This window comes from Rattus norvegicus, chromosome 6, assembly GCF_036323735.1.
Source record: "Rattus norvegicus strain BN/NHsdMcwi chromosome 6, GRCr8, whole genome shotgun sequence".
Taxonomy (NCBI): domain Eukaryota; kingdom Metazoa; phylum Chordata; class Mammalia; order Rodentia; family Muridae; genus Rattus; species Rattus norvegicus.
In genome coordinates, this window is record NC_086024.1 from 94,291,094 (window position 1) to 94,312,666 (window position 21,573).

Here is a 21,573-nt window from a genome sequence, read left to right on the forward strand (position 1 = left end):
CTTGAGTGTGGAGACAGGGATCAAAACTCAAAGCCAACGCTGGGTGTTGACTTCTCAATGGCAGGCAGGCTGCTTTGAACAACTGGCTTCATTTACCTCAGTCTCAGCCCTCCCTGCTCTGAACAGACAAAAGCCACATTTCTTAGCTGTTTGAGCTTTTAGATTAGGCCCCCAGGGAAAACGTACTACATAAAACAAGGGCACACCAAAATTCTCAGTTTATTCTTCTCACTCTATTCTGAGGTTCCAGTAAAAGAAATCTGAGGAAGAGGAAACTCAACATTCACAAGCGAATTCTTTTGCTTTTATACCACACTAAGACACTTCAGACACAATGTAACATTTTGCAAATTAAAGAAAAACCCAACTTTGATAAAAAAGACTGAAATGCAGTCGTGTGTCACAACGGCCGGTTGGTAGTTTTTTAAAGTAGTTAACTTTGTCTTCGTCCCTTGAGCACATTTATTACAACTCCTATTTATTACAATTGGTAACTCCCTGATAAAATCTACCATAAAAATGTACTGTTTCTAGGACACTGGCATATACTTCAAATATGGAAGGAGAAAGTATAAATCCATTCAATAAGTTTCCTCTATTAGTATAGGAAGAGCATTGTTATCTACCAAGGGAGTTAATACTACGTAAGAGGCATTCATTCCATATAACATGCTTCATTGAAAGAAGGACAGCAATTAACACTGGGTGAAAGGGTATCTGACATCCACAGGATGTCAGAGCTAGAAGAGGGCTAAGAACGACACCAACGGTACAAGTGGTTAAACAGCAGACATTCGCCATTTTGTGCTTCCGCGATCCGTATGGACGACACTGACTTGCTATGAGGAAGGGGATGCCTCCTAGACAAGGTTACTCTAGTTGTTAATACACACAGAAGCGGAAGGTGGCTAGAACACAGCTCTTCTCAAGACTAATAGGTTAGTGTCTCTAGGCACGGCAAGCAGCAGCAGTTAGACGTGACCAGACGCTCTGCAGGCCTCCACGAGGTCTAGAAGGCACATACATTACCTCAGAAGTTCAACCTTCCTCTGCATCTCACCGCACGTGATCTGCAAGTCGTGCATCACGGCCTTCAGCTCTTCCTCCTCCTCTCCTTGAGAAGGTGCGTCTTTTTGCTTAGCTAAGGTAGTGACTCGCTCCCTCAAATTTCTAGTCAGCTCCTGTAGCTTTTGCTTCTCCAGTTCTAACTCTGCGATTGTGGCCTCGTGCTGAAGATGTGTGCCCTGAAGGCCCAGGAGAGCAGCACTCTCCTCCAGGATAACTCGGTTCTGCACGCTAGGCTTTTCTTGATGCGTCTCAATTTTTCTGCGGAACCAGGCGATTTCGTGTGCTTTTATGCCAGCCAGGAGCTGCGTGCTTCCCTGTTCACAGCACCGGGTTTCCTGTCTACACTCTTCTATGATATGGTGCCTGCTCATGACCTCGGGTGTACACTCTTCTTCGGTCTGATGGAGTTCAAGCATCTTTTCATCAGAGGTGACCTCCAGATTCTCTGAAGGACCTTCCCACAGGGAGTAGCTGTCACCCTGCAGGGCAGCCCTTTCCAGCACCTCCTCCATCTTCCCTTGAAGTCTCAACACCAGAGCACTGAGCTTCTCATTCTCCAGTTTGACCTCATCGTAGCTGTTCTCCAGGCTGAGGAATGTCCCCGTCACCTCCTCCATTTTCTTCATCTCATCCTGCAACCTGTAGACCTCAGCGGTGAGCTCTTTGTTGCTGTCCAGCGAGTCCGCGTAGCGCATCTCCATGAGCCTCAACTCCTCCTGGAGGCAGGCGTTTTCTCTAGCCGCATCCTCATACAACACCTTATACTTGGAAGACGCCTCGGGGAGCCTCTCCAACATCTTTAGTTTCTTTTTCAGCACAGAGATATCAAAAAGCAGGTCCCGCTTCCTCTCAGAAGCCCGATCGCAGTCTGCACGCAAGACTGTTAGTTGCTCCTGAAGCTGGATGATCTGACTCTTCAGGTCCCAGGACTCTGTCCTGGTGTCTTCACTGTTTTCAAGCTCAGAAAAGCACTCCAGGGAAGCTTCCGACTCCTCCGTTCTGCACTCCTGCCTCTGAACAGAGCTCGTCCCTGTACTCCCCAGGCCCTGGGCCTCGTGGTCTCCTGGGTCACTTAGGAAGTGCTTAGTGGCTGTACCTCGTTTCATTACGGGTTCTGCATGTTCCCTGGAACTTCCAGAAATCTCAGTCATCCGCTCCTCCAAACAAGAGGAGATCGCTGACCCCGGCTCTAACTTTTTCAGCCTCTGTTGCAATCTAGAAATTTCAGTGGCCATTTTTGCATTTTCCTTCACTGCGCGCTCGTGAGCTTTCTGCAGGCTGATGAGGACGTCTCCATTTTCTTCCAACAGCTGCTCCCCTTGCTGAAGCAGGGACAGGGCTCCGTTTCCTTCTGCCTCCTCCCCCGCCGTTGCCCGGCAGCCACCCTGAAGCACCAAGAGAGATGTTGCCTGCTGTAGGTCCTTAACTGTACTCTGAAGCCTGCGGATTTCAGCGCTCATCTCTGCCTTCTCTTGATCCGCTCTCTCACAGCTCACCCTGTGGGCGCTCTCCAGGGCGGCAATCTTGCCTGCCATTTCTCGCCTCTCTTGCTCATGCTCTACCTGTAGTCTTGCCAGCTGCTGGCTGCCTAGCTGCTCAGAGACCCCGGTCTGGCACAGCACGTGCTCTGGCTCCCTCAGCTCTCTCTCCTGACTTCTCTTCAACTCAAGCATCTGGTCAGACAGGAGGCTGTGCTGGCGCTCAGATGTGTTCTGTAGGTCTTTCAGGTCTTGCAACAGCTGCTCTCTTTCCATGCTCAGGATAGCCAAACGCTCCTTGTGCGTCTTCTCCAGCGTCTCCTGTTCCTGGCTCCTGGCCAGAGCGGTCGCCTTCTCCCTTTGGAGCACCTCCTCCAGCTGTTCCTGGGCTTCCGTGCACTCTTGAGTGAGCTCATCCTTTTCGAACTCCCACTGAGATCTCTCCTCCAGGTGCTGGTCCAGGAGGTCCTTCAGCTCTTGGCGGTAGCGACCCTCAAGGCTTTGCAGCGTTTGTTCACAGCGCTCAGTGACTTTCTCACAGTCAGCCTGAAACTGGGCTTCTATCTGAGAGACTCTTCTATTACACTCTGTTTCCATTTCTTCCCTAAATGTGGTCAACATACAGCATTACTGAAACTGCTGTCAACTCCGGAAGCAAACCCAACATCTTCCCATACAACACGAAGGCTGCCTGCCGGGTAAACAATGGAACTGCGTTCTACGGTGCTGATTCCTATACCTGTCATGTGTACGGGGAGAGGTCTGTCTTCCAGAGACCACAAATCCAGGAAACTTATCTTTCTCCGAAGCAGGGGGAGCTTACGAAACCAAATCCTTTAATATGCTTCCTGAATGCACGTGTGTGGTTTAACGGGTGCCTTATGCTGGCATTTCACACTAAACGACCAAAGGCATAGTGACCTCACTCCTCATCTGGGAAATATTTTTTCATTTGAACGAAGCAAGCACTAGGATTTCAGTTGCATGAATCAGGTATATTAATAACTTTTCTGTTGTTTTTTTTTGCTTTGTTTTGTTTTGTTTTTTTTGCTTAATAAAAGAGATGTATACTGAATAGGGTAGGATTGGAGAAATCGCTCAGTTATACCTGGGATTTTACACAAGGACAGTAAACACGACATGCCATTTCCTAAGAGGGAGGAAATAGGAGTATATCCAGAATCCAAGTTATGAATAGGTTTTCTCAGAAAGCAACAGCACTGAAGTGGGAAGGACTAGCCCTCATCTGAGCACAGGAAGCCAGTGTCACACAGGCACAGTTCCTCCAAAGCCCATCCTCCCCTACACACACGCACACACACACGCACACACACACACACACACACACACACACACACACACACACACACACACACGTGCATACCAGAACAGTTCCAATGACCAAGGGAGACTTCCTGGTGAGCAAGACAAAACTAGTTGGCTTAATTTTTAAAGAACCTACTCTAATCCAAGGGCCACTCTGCTCCCCGCCCCCACTCCTCATTTTCTGGTCCTCCCTGACTGACAGAATCTCTGAGAAGCAGTGTCCTGTTGTTCACGTTCCCCTCACTCTTACCGTCCCTCCTGGAGTTCCCGTTGGTGATATTCCGAGAGCTCTTTTCTCAGCTCTTCTTTCTCTAGAGCATGCTTCTCCATCAGGCTCAGTAGCTGCTCCTGGTGAGACTGCTCCAGGTCCCGAGTCAAGCTCCTCGCCTTCTCTTCAGTCCAGGCGGCAGCCTGAGCGAGTCCCTCTCTCTCCTGACGAAAGCTTTCCTCTGCCTGCTGCAGCCTGGCCTTGAGCTCCTGCTCATGCTCCAGCCGCAGCTCCTCCTGAAGCTGAGTCTTTTCCTCATCAAACACCATTTGCAGCTGTTTCTTTTCCTCCTCGTGCCTGCAGCTGGCCTTGTGGTGGGCCTCCTTCAGCACCGCTGCCTGCCCCTGAAGGTCTGCAATCTCACTCTGAAGCTCACTGATTTGCTTCTCCAAGGTGCGCATTCCCTGCTCATACTTTTGCTTCATGGCCACCTGCTCCTTTTCACAGGCGACCCTGGTGTGATCCAGCTGCTTTTCATAGTGGCGCACCTAGAACCAGAGAGAAGCCATGGGATGACTGGTTTCTGAGCAATGAGGAAGAGGTGTGGGTACAACAAGTGCTTCTGTCCCAAAGGACACTCTCGTTTTCTCGTTCTGATTGAAAATGTAAACTTGGTTCAAAATCACCTGAAGTAAAATACTAAGTGAAGCCAGGTCTGGTTTAATTTACTTACGGGTGTGTGTGTGTGTGTGTCCGCGGACACACATGTGTGCAGGCAAGAGGACAACCACAGTGCCATCCCCGAAGCACCATCCACCTTCTTTTTCAGACGGTCTTTCACTGGCTCAGAACACACCAAATAGTCCAGGCTGGCTCTCACTGCACTAACTATTTTCTCTCCAACTTTGTGTTTCATTCAGCACTCTGCCACCTTACAGAACTCAAGAAACATTTGAAGACTTAAACTACATATTTTAGGATGATAAGTCTGTGGTGGGGAGTGCGAAGGCAAAAGGGGCACATGTGGAGATCCGCTCAAGGCTCAACGGAGTTATTCATAACAGTTGAGTGAACAAGAAAAGCAGAGGCTGGGGAGTGGCACTGAGTAAAGAGAACCACGGCTTGATCTTCCAAATCCACATAAACTGGGCATGGTGGCTCTTACCTGTGATGCCCGTGCTAGGGGGACAGAGGACCCCTGGGCAAGCCAGCCAGCCAGCCAGACAAATGGGGGAACTCTGAGTTCAGAGTTCCAGTCAAGAAATCGAGGAACCAATCAAGGAGGACATGGGATGGTGATCTCCAGCCTACACACCCGTATACTCTCATTCATGGCACAAACATGCATATACATGTAACTATACATACACACATGACCACGAAAACACATGCAACCATGCATATACCACATGTATCCATATACACACATGTAACCATATATACATAACCATGCAAACACATGTAACCATGCATATACCACATGTAACCATGCATACACCACATGCAACCATACACACATGTAACCATGCATACACCACATGTAACCATGCATATACCACATGCAACCATACACACATGTAACCATGCATACACCACTTGTAACCATGCACATACATGTAACCATACATACCACAAACTACATACAGGAAAAAAAAAGAAAACCAAAACCTTGATGAAGGTGAGTGGAAGACATAGAGTGAAGGTCTGAGAGGCCAAGGATCAGAACTTGTATCTAATCTAGTAAGTGATACTACATCAAAGAAAGGGTTGTGGACTGGAGAGATGGCTCAGTGGTTAAGATCACTGAGTGCTCTTCCAGAGGTCCTGAGTTCAAAGCCCAGCAACCACATGGTGGCTCACTACAGTGTAATTATATTTATAATAAATAAATAAATCTTTTAAAAAAAGGGTTTGTTTTTTAATTGGGATATTTTTTAACAAGTTAAAAACATAATTAGTATATTACAATATGCGGGGCTAAGCACACATCACACATTCTGGAGAGACTGGAGAAGAACAGGACTCAAGCTCAGACTGAGGAACCAGGTTCCTGGCAGCCTCTGAGCTCTAGAAGAAATGCACAGGAGTGGTGGTCTGTGAGGAAGAAGCAGCAGGACCTCTCACATGCTGACAGAACTCCGTCAGACTGGAAAGCAGGACTTACTTTGTCTTCCAGCTCCAGTCTCAGGTGACACAGGTCCCTGTGGTGCTGCTCTTTCAGCTGTTCGATGACCAGCTCTGCCTCAATGCTCATATTCAGTGGGTTGCATTCTCCAGAACCAGGCTCTGAAAACACATAAACCCACCAAGCCTGCCACAGGCTCTGTCTCCAGAACCAGGCCCTGAAAACACATGGAGCCACCGAGCCTGCCTCAGGCTCTGTCTCCAGAACCAGGCTCTGAAAACACATGAAACCACCAAGCCTGCCTGAGGCTCTGTCTCCAGAACCAGGCCCTGAAAACACATGGAGCCACCGAGCCTGCCTCAGGCTCTGTCATTGGCACATCCTGCCATCTGTCCAGGGGCATGGTTTCACTAAGGAATCCTTTTCAGCCTGACTTCCCAGCTGTGAAGCTCTTGGAAACAATGGAAGCCACATAAGTTGCTCTGCTCTTCAAGCTTTAGGGCAGCAAGAGGAAGAAGGTGAGGAGAGCCTCCTAATTACAGACAGTATGCCAAGGCTTAGTTGAATCCGCCATTTTGAATGATAAATGGGTGTGTATGGAATATGTTAACCATGAGCTCTCCATAAAAGGGCTATGGGGTGTGGAAACAGCATGAAGCAGAGTCTGGTCAAACTAACCAACATCTTGTCTATCCAGAAACTACCCAGTGACAAATTCTGAGGGATGATGTGGCATGGGAACGAGTGAGTGGCTCGCACCCTAACTGCTGTGCATTATGGGGGCCAAAATGCCTAGTCCACCCCTCAGTACTGCACATGTCCAAGTTATGTTCACCCAGGCCCATGTGTCAGGGGCATGGGTACAGGGAACTGGGGAGGAAATTCTCAATGCCTTCATGAGATTTACTTCTCCCACTGCCCACACTAAGCACCAAGGGAAAATTGAAAATATGGGCAGAGGGTGAGGGCTGAGCTAACACAAGGTCCAATATATTTATTTACTGCTACATGGAAATGTCTTAAGGTGGTGAGACTCAAAAAATACTTTTTTTCATCTGGAGATACACAAGCAGATGGAGAAGTGTTCGTAGGCAGAGTTCTAGCAACTGCCTTGGGCTTTCTCCTCATATATTTTGGGCCCATCCCCCCTCCGAGACGGCAGAAGTTTCTTGGAAAAGTCAACAGTCTCTCTGGAGAGCTGTATCAGGTGAGTCAAGGATCAGAGAGAAGGACTCAGAGCTTCCCACACCTCCTCCCCAAATACCAGCTGATCCCACAGTAGAGAGGGGAGGGAAGGAAAAAGCTGCTTTCTTTTTTTTTTTTTTTTTTTTTTGGTTCTTTTTTTCGGAGCTGGGGACCGAACCCAGGGCCTTGAGCTTCCTAGGCAAGCGCTCTACCACTGAGCTAAATCCCCAACCCCAAAAAGCTGCTTTCTTAAAAACCAAAGGGAGACACCACCAGGAACAGCAGAACCCATGGGAACCTTGCTCAAGTTGAAACCCAACTGAGGAAAGAGACAGGGCCCAGGCAAGGAGCTGGATTGCAAGATGGCTCCCAGGCAGGCCTGCCCAACAGCCTCGCTCCTCCTCATCTCCCTCAAAGCCACAGGCATAAGCTCTTAACTGACTTGCTGCTGCTCTTACAGAGGCAAATAAGGCATTTAGTCTCGCCAGCCTATGAAAATCAGCTGTGAGTTCTGTGGTGTGTGGCTGGCTAACTCTTCCAAACCATCCTCATACCAGGCAGCCATAGTGGGGAGGGAAGAGTCAGCAATATCAGAATCACAAATATTTTTTTTTTAATAAAGACCTCAAGGACAAACGAAAAAGCCAGCCACGAGTGAAGTAGCTCAATAAACGAGACTGACTGCCACAGTCTCTCCCTCCCTGTCCTCCAGGATGCCAGTGTTCTGCAGTGCCCCACCCAGCCGCCGTTCTCCAAACCAGGTCAAATGCAGACATCGAAAAGATTGTGTGCAAATGCGCTTACCTTGGTCCTGCTCGATACCATCCCCGTGACCGTCCAGTTCTTCTGACAGCGCGTTCTGACAGGGCAGTCTGAGCACTCTGCCCTGCGCCTGGTACTCCTCTAGTTCAGACTGGAGCTCATCCACTTGGTCTTGTAGTAGCTGGAGTTTAAAAGACGACACCCGTCTTACATATGGCAACAAGAAAAACAGAGCAGAGAAAAGCAAAGTACAGGTTTTTGTGCTTCAAAAGACACCAAGAACATTAAAAAAAAAAAAAAAAGGAAGCTGAAGCGAGAGCTCGGAGGTTAAGAGCCTGTCTCGCTCATGCACAGGACAGGAGTTTGGTTCCCAGCACCATGTAAGGAGGCTCCCAGTCACCAGTGACTCCCAGGGATCTGATTCCTTCCTGTGGACTCTGTGAGACTGCACTCGTGCGCGGAAACAACACAAACACATAAACACATAATAAAAAATTTTGAAAATTTAAAGTAAAAACTGTACTTAGAAGAAAGTTTATTATCAGATAAAGGACTTGTAGCCAGAATTTATAAAGATTTTTAGAAGTCAAAGTCAAGGAATTCAACTTAAAAATGGACAAAGGCTATATCAGAGAGTTCATCGAAGAAGATATACAAACAACCAGTAAGTGTGTCGGAAACCTTCAATGCTGTTCGCTGCCGAGGGGATGACGAAGTCTATGATGGGGTATGACAATTGTAAAGGAAGAAGTGGTGGATGAGGATGCTCAAATGGTAGGAAAAAAATATGGTGCCACCACGTCAGAGGAGGTCTGCCAGTTCCTAAAAGTTAAACGTTGGCTTATCTTGTGGTCCAGCAGGACACTTCCTGGTATAAACCCCAAGAGAAATTAAGTATATGCCCATGCAAAAATCTGCTTCGAACCATTATTCACGATAGCCGCTAAAAACCCAGATGTCTATTAGCTGATTAAGAAATGTAGCACGGGGATTGGGGATTTAGCTCAGTGGTAGAGCGCTTGCCTAGGAAGCGCAAGGCCCTGGGTTCGGTCCCCAGCTCCGAAAAAAAAGAACCAAAAAAAAAAAAAAAAAAAAAAAAAAAGAAATGTAACACAATGGGATTTTATGCAGCCACCGGAAGGAACAGAAAACAGACACAGGCCACAACACCATGAACCTGGACAGTATCACCAAGTGAAAGAAGCCCTTCGCAAAGGACCAGTCGTTAGCTGACAGAAAATAGACCAGTGGTTGCTTGGGGCAGGGTTAGGGGTAGAAAGGGGGTGGGAATGGGACTTGGAGGAGGGGGAGACACAGGAGTGGGGTGGGGGTGGGGGAAGGATGGACAGGATGAACTGAGGGGGTGGGGATGCTGCTATGATGGGGACGGGGTGGGGGGAGGGGGACAACAGGAGAAGCTGGATGAAGTAGAGCAGGGTTTTCTTGGAGTGAAGACAACACTCTCGCATTGAATTGTGGTCGGGGCTCCACAGCTGTTTGAATATAATTAAAGACAGGGAACTGTATACATTGAATGCACACAATGTATGGTATGCAAAGGGGTTTGAAAAAGATGACCTGGGAGAATTCTGAAGGTGTGAGTAACAGATCTTACTCATGAGTTCATTCAGTTTAGAGTCAATTAAAGCAAGGACTACATGATTAGACCTAAGAGCTAACACTTCATCGTGAAGGCAGCAGATGCAAGCTGAAGCTCCTAAGAAGGCAGGCTAGAAGCAATCTCTTGAGGATTTCCTCATCTCTGCCAAAGTACAAACTGTATCTAAAACTAGAACTCAGCTCTACTTACCTTGCTAAATAAGTGTGTTCAGCTTAAGAAAAAAAATCAAGGGGCTGGGGATTTAGCTCAGCGGTAGAGCGCTTGCCTAGGAAGCGCAAGGCCCTGGGTTCGGTCCCCGGCTCCGAAAAAAAAAAAAAGAAAAAAAATCAAATTCCTAAGCTTGGGGGAGCTAATTTAAGAAACAAACAGAGGACAGGCCGATAGCAGTGCATGTCTTTAATCCCAGCATTTGGGGGCAGAGACAGGCAGGTTTCTGAGTGCTAGGCCAGCCTGGTTCAGAATGAGTTCCAAGACAGCCAGAGCTGCATAATGAGACCCTGTCTCAAACAAAACAAAACAAGCAAACAAAAGAAATAAACAGACTCCTGCAAGCCATAAGAACAGCTGTATCTGGTAGACAGTGGAAAAGTTTGCGTGGTTTCTGCTCCTAGTTTTTGTATTTCTCAAATAAAAGAATATGCTCAAACCACATCAGATAATATAGAGTTTGCAATGATCAGCTAGGGAGGCTAATTTTGAGATAAGTACATCAATACAGCCACATTATTTTTTCACTCAGCAAAAAACTAGATAGTCCTCTAGATAGCAGCAAGATAGTAGACCTGAATGGAATTGGCTTGATTGCTTATAGCCCAGGATACTGAATCGTATTAAACAGCTAGCATTTATGCATGTGCTTGGTGTGTGTATACCCCTGGCTCTTTTCTAAGCACTTTACACAGATTCTCTCTGAACCTTTGCAGCTGCCTGCTGGGTGCCTTTAAGCACTGTGCTTAAAGGAAGTTTTGGCATCCACGGATTTCAGTGGCCTGACAAGCCCAGGGATGGCTGAGGCTGGGATTCGAACCCAGGCCCTCCCGTGCTGCTTAGCTATCCTCAGCCACGCACCCTGCACTGCTGTTCATATTCATTTCGCATCTGTGCCAGCCTCTCCTCTTGAAGAAAGAATTCAGCACTGCTGGGATCGAGGTCACCAAACTAGAAAGGACAAAAAAACAAAGCTGTCATTACTCCCAAGGGCCCTCTTTGACCTACCACATTCCAAAGATCCCAGTGTCATCCAAGCTCCCAAATATGACAGGAATGGGGCATTGAAGCAGAGGCACCACCAACCGGAAGAGGTGGGAAACACCCAAGAACGATGTGTGCAGCTTGGGGAGGGAGCCTGTCTTAATGCCAGGCAGCGAATGCTTTCCTCACAGCCACCATTGCTAAGTGGTAGCCTGGGAAGTTACAACTTCCTTCAGGCACCCAAATGGCTCCCTAATAAAAATGTTCTTGGCACTGCTTCTGCTCTTTGGGGTGAGTGACATTTTGGGCAGCTCACCCGGAAATCGGAAGTAGGCAGCTTTACCTTCTCCGCTAACACATTTTCCAAACTGCGCTGAAGTTTGCTTGTCAGGTTCTCGTACTCTGCCAACTTCTCTGCGTTTTCCAGAAGCTCATTTTCCAGGCGATTGTTTTCCTTGAGAAGGTTGGGAAAATAAACACGGCACAAGTCAGAAACCAGAAAACTGTTCTATCCCCTTAAAGGAAGTGCAGGCCAGGGACTGGGATCAAGAAATCGGTATCTATTATAAAAACTAAAGAGAATCGACATCAAATGATTGCTAAAAGGTTAAAATCCAGCTCATGATCCAAAAGTCTGACTTTAAAAAGAACCTTATAGGGCTGGAGAGATGGCTCAGTGGTTAAGAGCACTGGCTGCTCTTCCAGAGGACGGGGTTCAATTCCTAGCACCCACATGGTAGCTCACACCTGCCTGTCACTCCAGTTCCAGGGCTTCTGACACCCACACGGACAAACGTGCAGGGAAAACACCAATGCACATAAAATACAGGTAAATCATTAAAAAGTTAAAGCCTTATAAAATTGTGATGTTCCACATCTTAGCTACTAATAGGCCTGTGAAGATACTGAGCATGTGAAATACATCCAGAACCAACCGAGGCATACACTGTCAGAGGAAAGTACACCCTGGCTCTCACAAGGTAAGTTACAACTGCAGAAGACAGCACAGACCTATTTGTGCTCCCTGGTTCCATTTCCAAATTATGCCTTGTACTTACTGAGTTAAATGATTCAAAATTAATCTCACCTTTTCATAAAGATATTTTTAATACCAAAATTTTACTTTGATAGCAATAATTTTTTTTAAAAAAGTGTACATATATGGCTTTATTTTACTTCTGCGCAGCATTACGGTGGAGTATTTTAAACAACATATTCTCTGTGTATTGTTCAATGTAAGAAATCTGGTACTGAGGCACCATTTCTAGAATGGACACGAGCTGGTTCACAGGGTAAAGGCACTCGTTACATGATGTGACTCTCCAGGACCAAGTCATCCCTGATCTTCACATGCTCACGCCAGCGTGTGCCCCACCGGAAAGCAGGAAGGAAGGGGGGAGGGAGGGAGGGAGGGAGGGGAGGGAGGGAAGGAGGGAGGGAGGGAAGGAGGGAGGGAGGAAGACCTTGTGTAGCTATAACAAGAGACTCAGAAGGACCATAAAAAGAGTAAATTCTAAAACTTATTATAGTTCACGGGCATTACAGTTTATAGCTAACTTACAATTTTGGTTTAAGGATATAAAAGTTACATATAAATGGTTCATAATTTTTATGAACCATTGTATGAACTAAAATAACAAACCAATTGAAACTCATAAGCTTTTTTTCCATTAAAAAGAAAAAGATCTGTCATAGTGCTCTGGAAAGATTTCACCCACATTTGTTTAAAAACCACACAGGCTGGCCATTGGACATACTTTCTTTCCTCTCCAGCGTTAAGGGCTGACTGGAAGAATGTTACTCTCAAAGTACATTCTGCCAAAAGCATAGAGAGCCAGTATGTTGTTATGTATTCTAGTTCACACTCTAACATAGCAATATGGAGTTTTGTAAAAAAAAAAAAAAAAAAAGAAAGAAAAAGAAAGAAAGAAATGTGCTTAAAGCCTTCCAAAAAAATAAAAATAAAAAAATAAATAAATAATACTACCTTTTCCTTTAACACCAACTCTATGACTTTTGTCTCTTAAAGAATATCTTCAAGTACCAACCAGGGTAAGGAATACCCAGGGGGGCTCCTATACACTCAGAGGAGGTGAGTGTGAGGGTGAGGGTGGGGGAAAGGTCCCGGGGAGGGGGTGACGGGGGGAGGGCAGTGAGCAAGATGTAAAGTGGGTACGTAAAATAATAATAAAATTAAGGTTTTTTTTTTTTTTTTAAAAGAACACCCACACTGCTGAATCAGGGAATCCTGCTGCTCTGGAAGCCAAATCAGATATCACTGTGGAGCATAGGGGACAATGTGGCCCTAAAGAAGGAGGTGCACATAGCCGCGACAGAAAACAGGTCTCCTGACAAGAAAGGGGGTGTGATGGGAACGGATAGGGAGTGTGGCCTGTGGTGTTGGGGGACACAGCAAAGGAGCATACAGGAGGAACATGGGGCTCATGGAAGGCGCAGTGACAGGGCAGGTGCCAGGAGGGGCGGGGCGCCAGAAAGAGCCAGCAGGAGCTGAGGTTAGAGCAGGTTCTCAACCTATGGGTTGTGACCCCTTTGGGAACTGAATGACTGTTTCACAGGGGTCACCTACAATCATTGGAAAACACAGATATGTACATTATGATTCACAACTGCAGCAAATGTACAGTTATGAAGTAGCAAGGAAAAGAGCTATGGTTGTGGGTCACCACACGTGAGGAGCTGTATTAAAGGGTCACAGTGTTAGTAAGGGTGAGAACCACTGGGTCAGAGAACTACAGATGAGCCTCTGGCAGTGCCCGTGATCACCAGCACCCTATTTTTCGAATTAATTTTTTAATGAATATTTGTGAGTTTCATACCATGTGCCCCAATCTCATTCGTCTACCAGTGGCAACCTCCCCCTAAACAAAATAAAAAACAAAAAGATAAACAAAACATAAAAAAAAAATCTCCTGATAGAAGCTGTATCATGTTACAGTGTGTGCCACAGTAGACCCTTTTGTCACATCTTTAACTTGCAAATGTTCACTGCAATGAGTCATTGGTCTGGTTCTAGCTTCTATGACACCATCAATACTGGATCCTCCCTGGGACTCCTCCCTGATATCCTGTTGTTTCCCTTAGTCATGGAGATCCTGTCAACTTTGGATCAGCAGGACCGGTCCTTTCATAAGTTCCAGTAGTTCATAGATGGGATAGATGTTGACTGACGTGAGCCAACTCAAAGCCCTGGATCTGGGCCTGGATGGTAGCTGAGGTGGTCTCCAACCAGCTCTCCTGCACTGCCCTGGCTAGCTTACCCAATGCCACGTATAGCTGGCAAGGGGCAGGGCTAGCTCTCCTTATGCCCTTGGGGCAAGCCCACCTGCACCCACACCTCCAGAGCCTCCACAGTGCTGCCCAGTTGAGGTGTGGGCCTGCTCTCCCCAGTGTAGCAGCCATCGAGGGGCTGGGCCTGCTCTCAGACCCCCAGGGCCAGCTCACTCAAGCCTTTGCCATCTGGGCTAGCGAACTCTAATACTGTTCAGGCAAGGTGCACAGCTCCTGCTCTCCCTCGCAGCACCCTACTTTTAAACCACAGGTACCTGCATGCTTGCCCCTGTCTTTATTGAGTTCTCTCTAATGGACATGTGGAAGAAAGGATTATTATGAACACACTGGAATCACCTGAGGGGCCGCAGTGCGTTTAGAACCTAACCAGAGAGGCTGTGGAATGCAGAGGAGAGGATACATCTAGGAGGTGTTTCAGAACGACAATGTGACCTAAAGGGTGCTGATGCATGCGGACGGCTAAGAACTTTAACTTCTGGGACTTTCGGCAGCTGCTGCTGCTGCTTAGGAGACTGCTGATGGCAGAGGCTGCCCCTTGTGTTGGCCTTTCCTCAGTTGGTGTGTGGCCCAGGGGCACATCATAAGAGCAAACATTTCCCCGTACCTGCTATTCTGCAGACCACTTACTTGTAGCATCTGGTATGCTAACCACGCCGAGGTAAGGAGTAAGAGCTACCATGTGGCCATCTGCACGCTGGGAAACAGGCTTGGGTAACACCATCAAGGGTTTCCTGTAGGCAGTGGGCCCCAAAGGCCCAGTACTATGCTATCTGGTATGAGAGCCCAGAAAAGAGAAAGTCATGTTCTTCCATTGAGACAGAGAGAGGAAGGGAAGATCACAAGAGGAAAAACATGTTTGGAGATGCCCAGAGACTAAGAATGGGGGCCAGATAGGAAGGAGAAGGAGAAACCGAGGATGAGGACATGCTGGGGATGGGGGGTGGGGACAGCTCTGCAATTGAGGTGTTGGCCAAGCTGCACCCAGTCCTAAGGAGAAGTGCGAAGGCTGTGAAGAACAGGATATACTATACACCCCTCAACACTGTCCACACACCAGACCCTGAGGCCACCACCATGTCTAGGCCATGACCAGGGAGAATCCTTGGATTTAGCCCTATGCAGACCTGTGCTCTCAGGGAGCTACAGTGTTCGCTGTAGATACCTAGCATGGACCCAGGCCACAGAGCTACCAAGAAGATTACCTTGAGGGAGAGGGCAAGGCGGTCCCGGATGTAATTCTCTTCTGTTTTGGCCTTTTCAATCTCCTGTTCCAGCTCCACCCGCTGCTTGCCCACTTGCTGCAGGATCTGTTCCCTCTCTTGGCGGAGTTCATTCTTTAAGGCTGCTATGCGCTCCTTGTATTCTTCATCCAGTTTCCTGTGAGGAAGGACAACAGGAAAATCAATAGGCGGCCTGGAGATCCCTTGGAGGACAGTAGGCGACATTGCAAAACTGGAGACAGAGGGCACAGAGAAAATGCCTAAAGTGTCCTGCCTTCCTGGTGGCTGGGCTGCAGCTAGACCTCAGCTCTGTCCTCAAGCTGCCTTGAGCAGAGGGCTGGGGATGGGGGAGGGGGAGGGGCAATTGTGGGGGAAGGGGATAAAGAGGAGAAGCTGGGGTTTGGAGCGAAGGGGGCCACACCTGAGGTTGTACTCGTTCCTCCGTTCAATGGCCGCATGGTGATCATCCACCTCAGAAGCCATTAGCGACTTCAGCTTTTCTGCTTTGTCCAAGTCCGACCGTAGTTTCTCTTTTTCTCTGACTACTTGGTCAACTCGTTCTCTAGAATTAGAAAGAGAGTGAGTTAGTAAGAAGCTGTTTCCAAGCAACCAGGAGACTCCCTCCCCTACACCCCCCCCCCAAAAAAAAAAACCCTCATCTGGCTTGTTTCAGTACAAACACAAAACCACGACAACCAGAACCCTCCCCAAACAAAAAGGCTTTCCAAGGCCCCCTTCACATGCTGCAGCCAATCAGAGCCCCAGCTCACGTCCCTTCAGCTCAGGAGGGTAACTGTTTAACAGTTAGAAATGGAAGATGGCCACCCTGGCCTGTGGGTGGGAAAAGGTACCTGGTGGTGGTGATAAGGGAGACAAGCTGTAAAGGAAATGAACCAGGCAAAGCTTCTGCTCAACTTACAACAAATGCCGGATCTCAGCCTTGAAGCTGGCTAGAGCTGCCTGGTGAATGCCATTCTTGGTAACCAAGAGTTCATTCTCAAGAGCGAGCGTCAGCTCTGTCAGGTTGATGTTTCCATCCAGGCTGAAATCCAAAGCCTGGGAATGAGAACACGACGTAGAGTCAGAACAAATGACAGGCCCAGCTTCAGAAAGCAGAAAGTGAAGCCATGCTAGAGACCAGGCAGGTCCCGCTCCACAGGAACAGCTTTTACCTAGAAACCTGCTTGGTTAAGGCAGTTGAGGCTGGCTGCTTGTATCTTATGACATCCCATCTGACATTGTAAAGAAACGCCGACCAAAGATGAGTTAAGAGTTAACGAGGTTAAAAAAACATGGAAATAAGCCATGGGCTTCTGCCTAAAGGAGGCAGGAAAAATTACCTCATTTCTGAGACCTCACAAACATTAGGTCATCAAGGATAAATCAAAACAGTTTCAAAAGATCCACTGACACCCCCCTTCCTCGGACTGCCATTCTAGCTGCCACACCTTCAGGATCTCCTGGCTGTTCTCAATGCCCTCCTCCTGCCAGGTGTCCAGGATCCTCTCCACCGATGCCTGGCCCATCCCATCATCCAAGCAGGAGAAGACCCGGAAGCCAATGGTACTCATCATTGCTGACGAGGTTGTGGTCCGCCGTCCACTCTCATCAAAAGACTGGAAGGAGAAAAGAGTCTTAAGTAAACTGAGTTGGACCCCAGAAATGCAGCTAGATGCCTGTACAGTCCTGGCCACAGAGAGCAGAAGTTAACTTACACTGTTGGAGGGAGAAAGCCTTTGATCTCTGGTTCCCAGTGAGCCAAGCCTACAACCTTATCAGAAAGAACTGTTCTGGGAGACTCTTCGCCATAGATGAGATATTTACTTGACACCACGTTTCTTCTACCCCACACTGTCATCAAGAGGCAGAATTAGCAGCCTTCACACTCTGTCATTTATGGCCGATTCTCAAACCATCCTTTCCTTTCAAACGGCTTAGTCTTTCGCATGCTCTGAATACTTTTTACTTCATGACATTTTTCTTTAGACAACAGATGAATTCATTCAGAACTACTAACTGGGTTTTAAACACTGATTCTGAAGGAAAATGTTCTGTTGGCTCTTCTTTTCTAAGATAGGGTCTCACCATGTAGCCCAGGCTAGCCTCCAACTTGTATTCTGTTCTCCCCTCTGCCCACTGTGCTGGAGGTCATGGGTGTGTGCCACCACACCCGGCTCTGAACGCTGATCTCTTACCTGCATAGACAGATGCCGTTTTAGTTGTCTATAGGGAGTAGATGCTGATGGTGTAAGGGATTTCCCAGTCTTAAACAGACCATAGAAAAAGTCTTCCACACTCATTGTACCATCAGGGTCGAGGCTGAGAAACACCTCTTCCAGCATCTAAGAAAGAACGATCATGTGTTTTAAGCACACACAAATATCACATGCACAACACACTCTGGCCAACAGAAATTCATACCACTATTGGCTCTAAAAGTCCAGACATAAAATTTTGTCTCTATTCTTATTCAAAAGAATTTTCCTCTCTAGAAATGGCCACCCTCCCCTCACTCAAACAAAATAAAACCCTATTTCTAACATCTCTGTAATTTTATACAGTTTAGCAATCAACTGTTGGGTTTGTTGTTGTTGCTGTTTTGTTATTGTTGTTGTTGTTAGTTTGTTTCTTTTTTTCTTTCATTCATTCTTCCAGGTCTGGCAGCCTTAAATGTCACAAGTGTTATTATTATAAATGTTTTTAAAATCACTTAAGACATACAGCTTCTCACAACCATTAATAAGATGTTAGTTAAAATGTAGCAGTTCTTAAGTGTTAACTGGCTCATGCTGAAGTTTTCAAGTCAGCCTGTGTGATGATTAGTGTTAATTGATAGCTTGACAGGATTTAGCATCACTTGAGAAACTGCCAGCAAGTCTGTGGAGGATTATCTTGATTGCACCGACTGAAATGGGAAGCTCTGTCCTTTGTGGCTGGGATCCTGGACCCTCCAAGTGGAGAAGGTAAGCTGGCCCACAACATGTGTTCATCATCACCTGAATATGAGTGTGATAACCTACTGACTCAAGTGCCTGCTGCCTTAACTTCCATAGGATGACGGGCTGTGCTTTCGATGGTGAAACAGATAAATCCATGTGGTCTGAATGAGAATAGCTACCACAGGTTCATATATCTGCATGCCTGGTCAACAAAGGGAGTGTTTAGGATGCGTTAGGAAGTGTAGCCTTGTGGGAGGAGGTGTGTCACTGGGAGTGAGCTTTAGGTTTCAAAAACTCACATCAGGCATAGACTTCCTCTTTCTCTGTCTCTGTCTCTTTCTCTGTCTGTCTCTTTCTCTCTGCCTTCTGCCCACAGATTAGGACATAAGCTCTTAGCTGCTGCTACAATCCTATGCCTGCCTGCCTGCCTGCCTGCCTGCCTACCTGTCACCATGCTCCCTGCCACGATGATTGTAGACTCACCCTCTAAAGCTCTAAACCAGTCTCCAATTAAATCCGTTTATAAGTGGCCTTGGTCACAGTGCTCCGTTATGGCCACCGAACAGTGACTAAGATTAAACCCTTTCTCCCTTAAGTTGCTTTTGTCAGAGCATTTTATTCCAGCCAAAGGGAGCTCGAACAGCATGCTAACACAGCAAATGTGGACTGGGGCGGATTGCAGTGATGTTCTTTGAAATATGCTCAAGTTATATTTTAGTGCGTTAGCCCAGGAAAGAGCAAGACTGGGTGAAAGTGATCTTGTGTGTGTGTGTGTGTGTGTGTGTGTGTGTGTGTGTGTGTGTGTGTGTGCGCAAAAGGAAAGTCTCAAGATGTAGAAAGGGAAGAGAGCTTGACTCTCCATTTTGCATGTCTGGCAGCCATCCCATAGTTTCCCTCACATGACAGGGAAGAGGGTGCTTGGACCACAGCCCACATGTAGGCTTGTCAGAGAGATGGTATGTGCCTTAGTTCCGCAGGAATGGGGAAGGAAAAAGAGTAGTATGAATCACAGAAGCCACAGACAGGAGGAAAGGCGCAGACATCCCACTGAGACTCTTCCCTCCGTGTGATATTTACTGTGGAACAGGCCTCCGGGAACAGAACAGAAATCAAACAGAGACCTTACAGCTCACACTGCTGCGGTAAGTAGGCTAAAGAAGGGCCTGAGACCGCAGAGCTAATGAGCCCCCGCACGATGCCTGGGCCACTGAGAAGCAAGAAGACAGAAGACTAACAAATTGTATTTCATGTGCTCTTTGCCAATTTGTAGGAAACATATGTCTTGTTTGGGAGAGGATCCTGAGGCAAGGAAATTTCTAGAGGTTGGAAATCTGGGGAAGAAATAGGTTCTGACAGAATACTGTGACGGGTAGCATTTGGGACAAGATGCTGAGGTTGCCAAAAAGCCTTCAACTTTTCTGTCTCGTTCTCACCAACACTGGAGGAAGTGGCTTTCAGGACCATTCAATCAGAAATGTCCACAAAATCTAGACAAAGCAACAGATTATGTCCTTAGTGCTTGCCTGGCCTTTGCCAAATCAGTGTAGTTTCTATGTGGCCTGAACACTCAAACACTTAATAGACTCCTGCCAGTTATTTTAAGTCAGAGCTCTGGATGAGAAGTGTTGGGTAAAGGGATGTAAATTTAGAGAGGACTGGGTGGTCGGGACTGGGCTCAAGAGAATGTGGGTTACCGGAGCAACTAAGGCACCACACAGACCCACTTTAGGAACAAGGGCATTTTCATTTCCCACATTGGCCAGGTCGGTGGGCACTTCCTGGTGTGTAGGGTGTGAAACGTGTATCAGAATAGAGTCCAGGAACCCCAGAGACCTGGGAGACCGAGGCATGGAGGCTTCGGACATCAGAAAGCAAGCGGTCGTCAGGGGGCAAATGAGGCTGAGAACAAAGCTAGCTCGGCACATTGTCGCCTGTGGTGTCCGGAGGAGACGATTGTGGCTCGCTACTACAAAATATTTGGGGAAAATTTCCAATGTCAAAGAGTGTACCTCAAAGTTCAGCTTTTAAAATACCGAACAAGTCAAACGAAATCATCCTTGGGTTTGATGAGGCCTCCTGGGAGTTGGTCTGCTCACCCTGCCCTCTTACTTGTCTTAACTTAGAGAAAGTGGGGTGTGGATGACTGCCAAAGAGAGCTCATCTAGTTCTCCCTCACAAAAATAGGGGGCAGCAGTGATCTCACAGGCTTCCTCTGCAAAAGGCTGACAGAGTTCAAACTGCTTTGGGGTGCAAAATTCTGGGATCCCAAGTCCTATGCTAATCACCAGCTCAGCCCCTCTGGGTTCAGACCTAAGGGGTGGAGGGCAGGGCATCTCCTCACTCCTCCTGGTGGGAGGGGTGGAAACACTAAGCAGGAGCATGATGAGTAAAGCCTTCCTAATTCTAGCAGCACAGGGAAAGAACTGAATGTGCCCCTTGTCTCCAGTTTTAGGAGCTCCCTGCAGAAGAGGAAGCCAGCTCTCTGCCAGTGGCTGCCATTTACATTCCAAAAAATTGTTCTCAGATCAGGAACTCATTTGTGCAACGTTTCTCGGTAAAACACAAAAAACAACCCTTTGTACTGTACTAGTTCAGAAATTAGGATAATTAATTTAATTTTATGATTCCATAGACACCGCTGAAAAATAAATGGGGCGCTGGGATACTCCAAAGGTTGCCAGGGGGCTTATATAACAGTCACATCACATGAGAACAAAAAAGCAAAACTAAACTAAAAACCAAATTTTTCTGCAAGTCAGGCTACTTGGCAGGTTTTGGAGATCGGTCTCTTTCTTGGTTAGGAATGCGCTACCACTCTGTCCGGAGGAGGCAGCCAGCATGGTGTCACATATCATCATAATCAGGGATTCTGGAGCAGTGACTGTATTCCTAACCTCCAACTCCCCCTAATCTTTATTTGCAGCTTTCTGAAAGACACGTCTTAGAATTACAGGTTTTTCTGTATAGCCTCACGGCTACTCATAAACGAATCCTGAAGATCCTCTCTTGGTTCTTCAGAACGAAGAGGAGGAAAGCAGAATCTTACCTCATAAACTCTCTGGGGCTTCAAATCTACCAAGCTCCCCGACCCTGTTCCCTCACGGCTAGAATCTGGCTGCTCTACACAACCAAGGCTCTCCT

At 47.2% G+C, this 21,573-nt stretch overlaps 1 protein-coding gene across 18 annotated transcripts in view; it reads right to left on the reverse strand.

Annotated features, from left to right (window-relative positions):
- Nucleotides 1-21,573, reverse strand: part of Nin (ninein) — a 102,298-nt gene that overhangs the window by 29,712 nt on the left and 51,013 nt on the right. For 14 of the 18 annotated variants that reach the window (XM_017594089.3, XM_008764706.4, XM_008764705.4 and 11 more), the window contains 11 exons: nucleotides 17,689-17,835; nucleotides 16,942-17,109; nucleotides 16,413-16,549; nucleotides 15,915-16,055; nucleotides 15,476-15,650; nucleotides 11,308-11,418; nucleotides 10,842-10,931; nucleotides 8,195-8,333; nucleotides 6,245-6,366; nucleotides 4,123-4,628; nucleotides 1,030-3,150 (listed from right to left, as the gene is read on the reverse strand). In XM_017594089.3, coding sequence (XP_017449578.1) covers nucleotides 1,030-3,150; nucleotides 4,123-4,628; nucleotides 6,245-6,366; nucleotides 8,195-8,333; nucleotides 10,842-10,931; nucleotides 11,308-11,418; nucleotides 15,476-15,650; nucleotides 15,915-16,055; nucleotides 16,413-16,549; nucleotides 16,942-17,109; nucleotides 17,689-17,835 — 3,857 coding nt within the window. The remainder of the gene's footprint in view (nucleotides 1-1,029; nucleotides 3,151-4,122; nucleotides 4,629-6,244; nucleotides 6,367-8,194; nucleotides 8,334-10,841; nucleotides 10,932-11,307; nucleotides 11,419-15,475; nucleotides 15,651-15,914; nucleotides 16,056-16,412; nucleotides 16,550-16,941; nucleotides 17,110-17,688; nucleotides 17,836-21,573) is intronic. The other 4 variants (XM_063261708.1, XM_008764710.4, XM_039111994.2 and 1 more) reach the window with 1 other exon arrangement.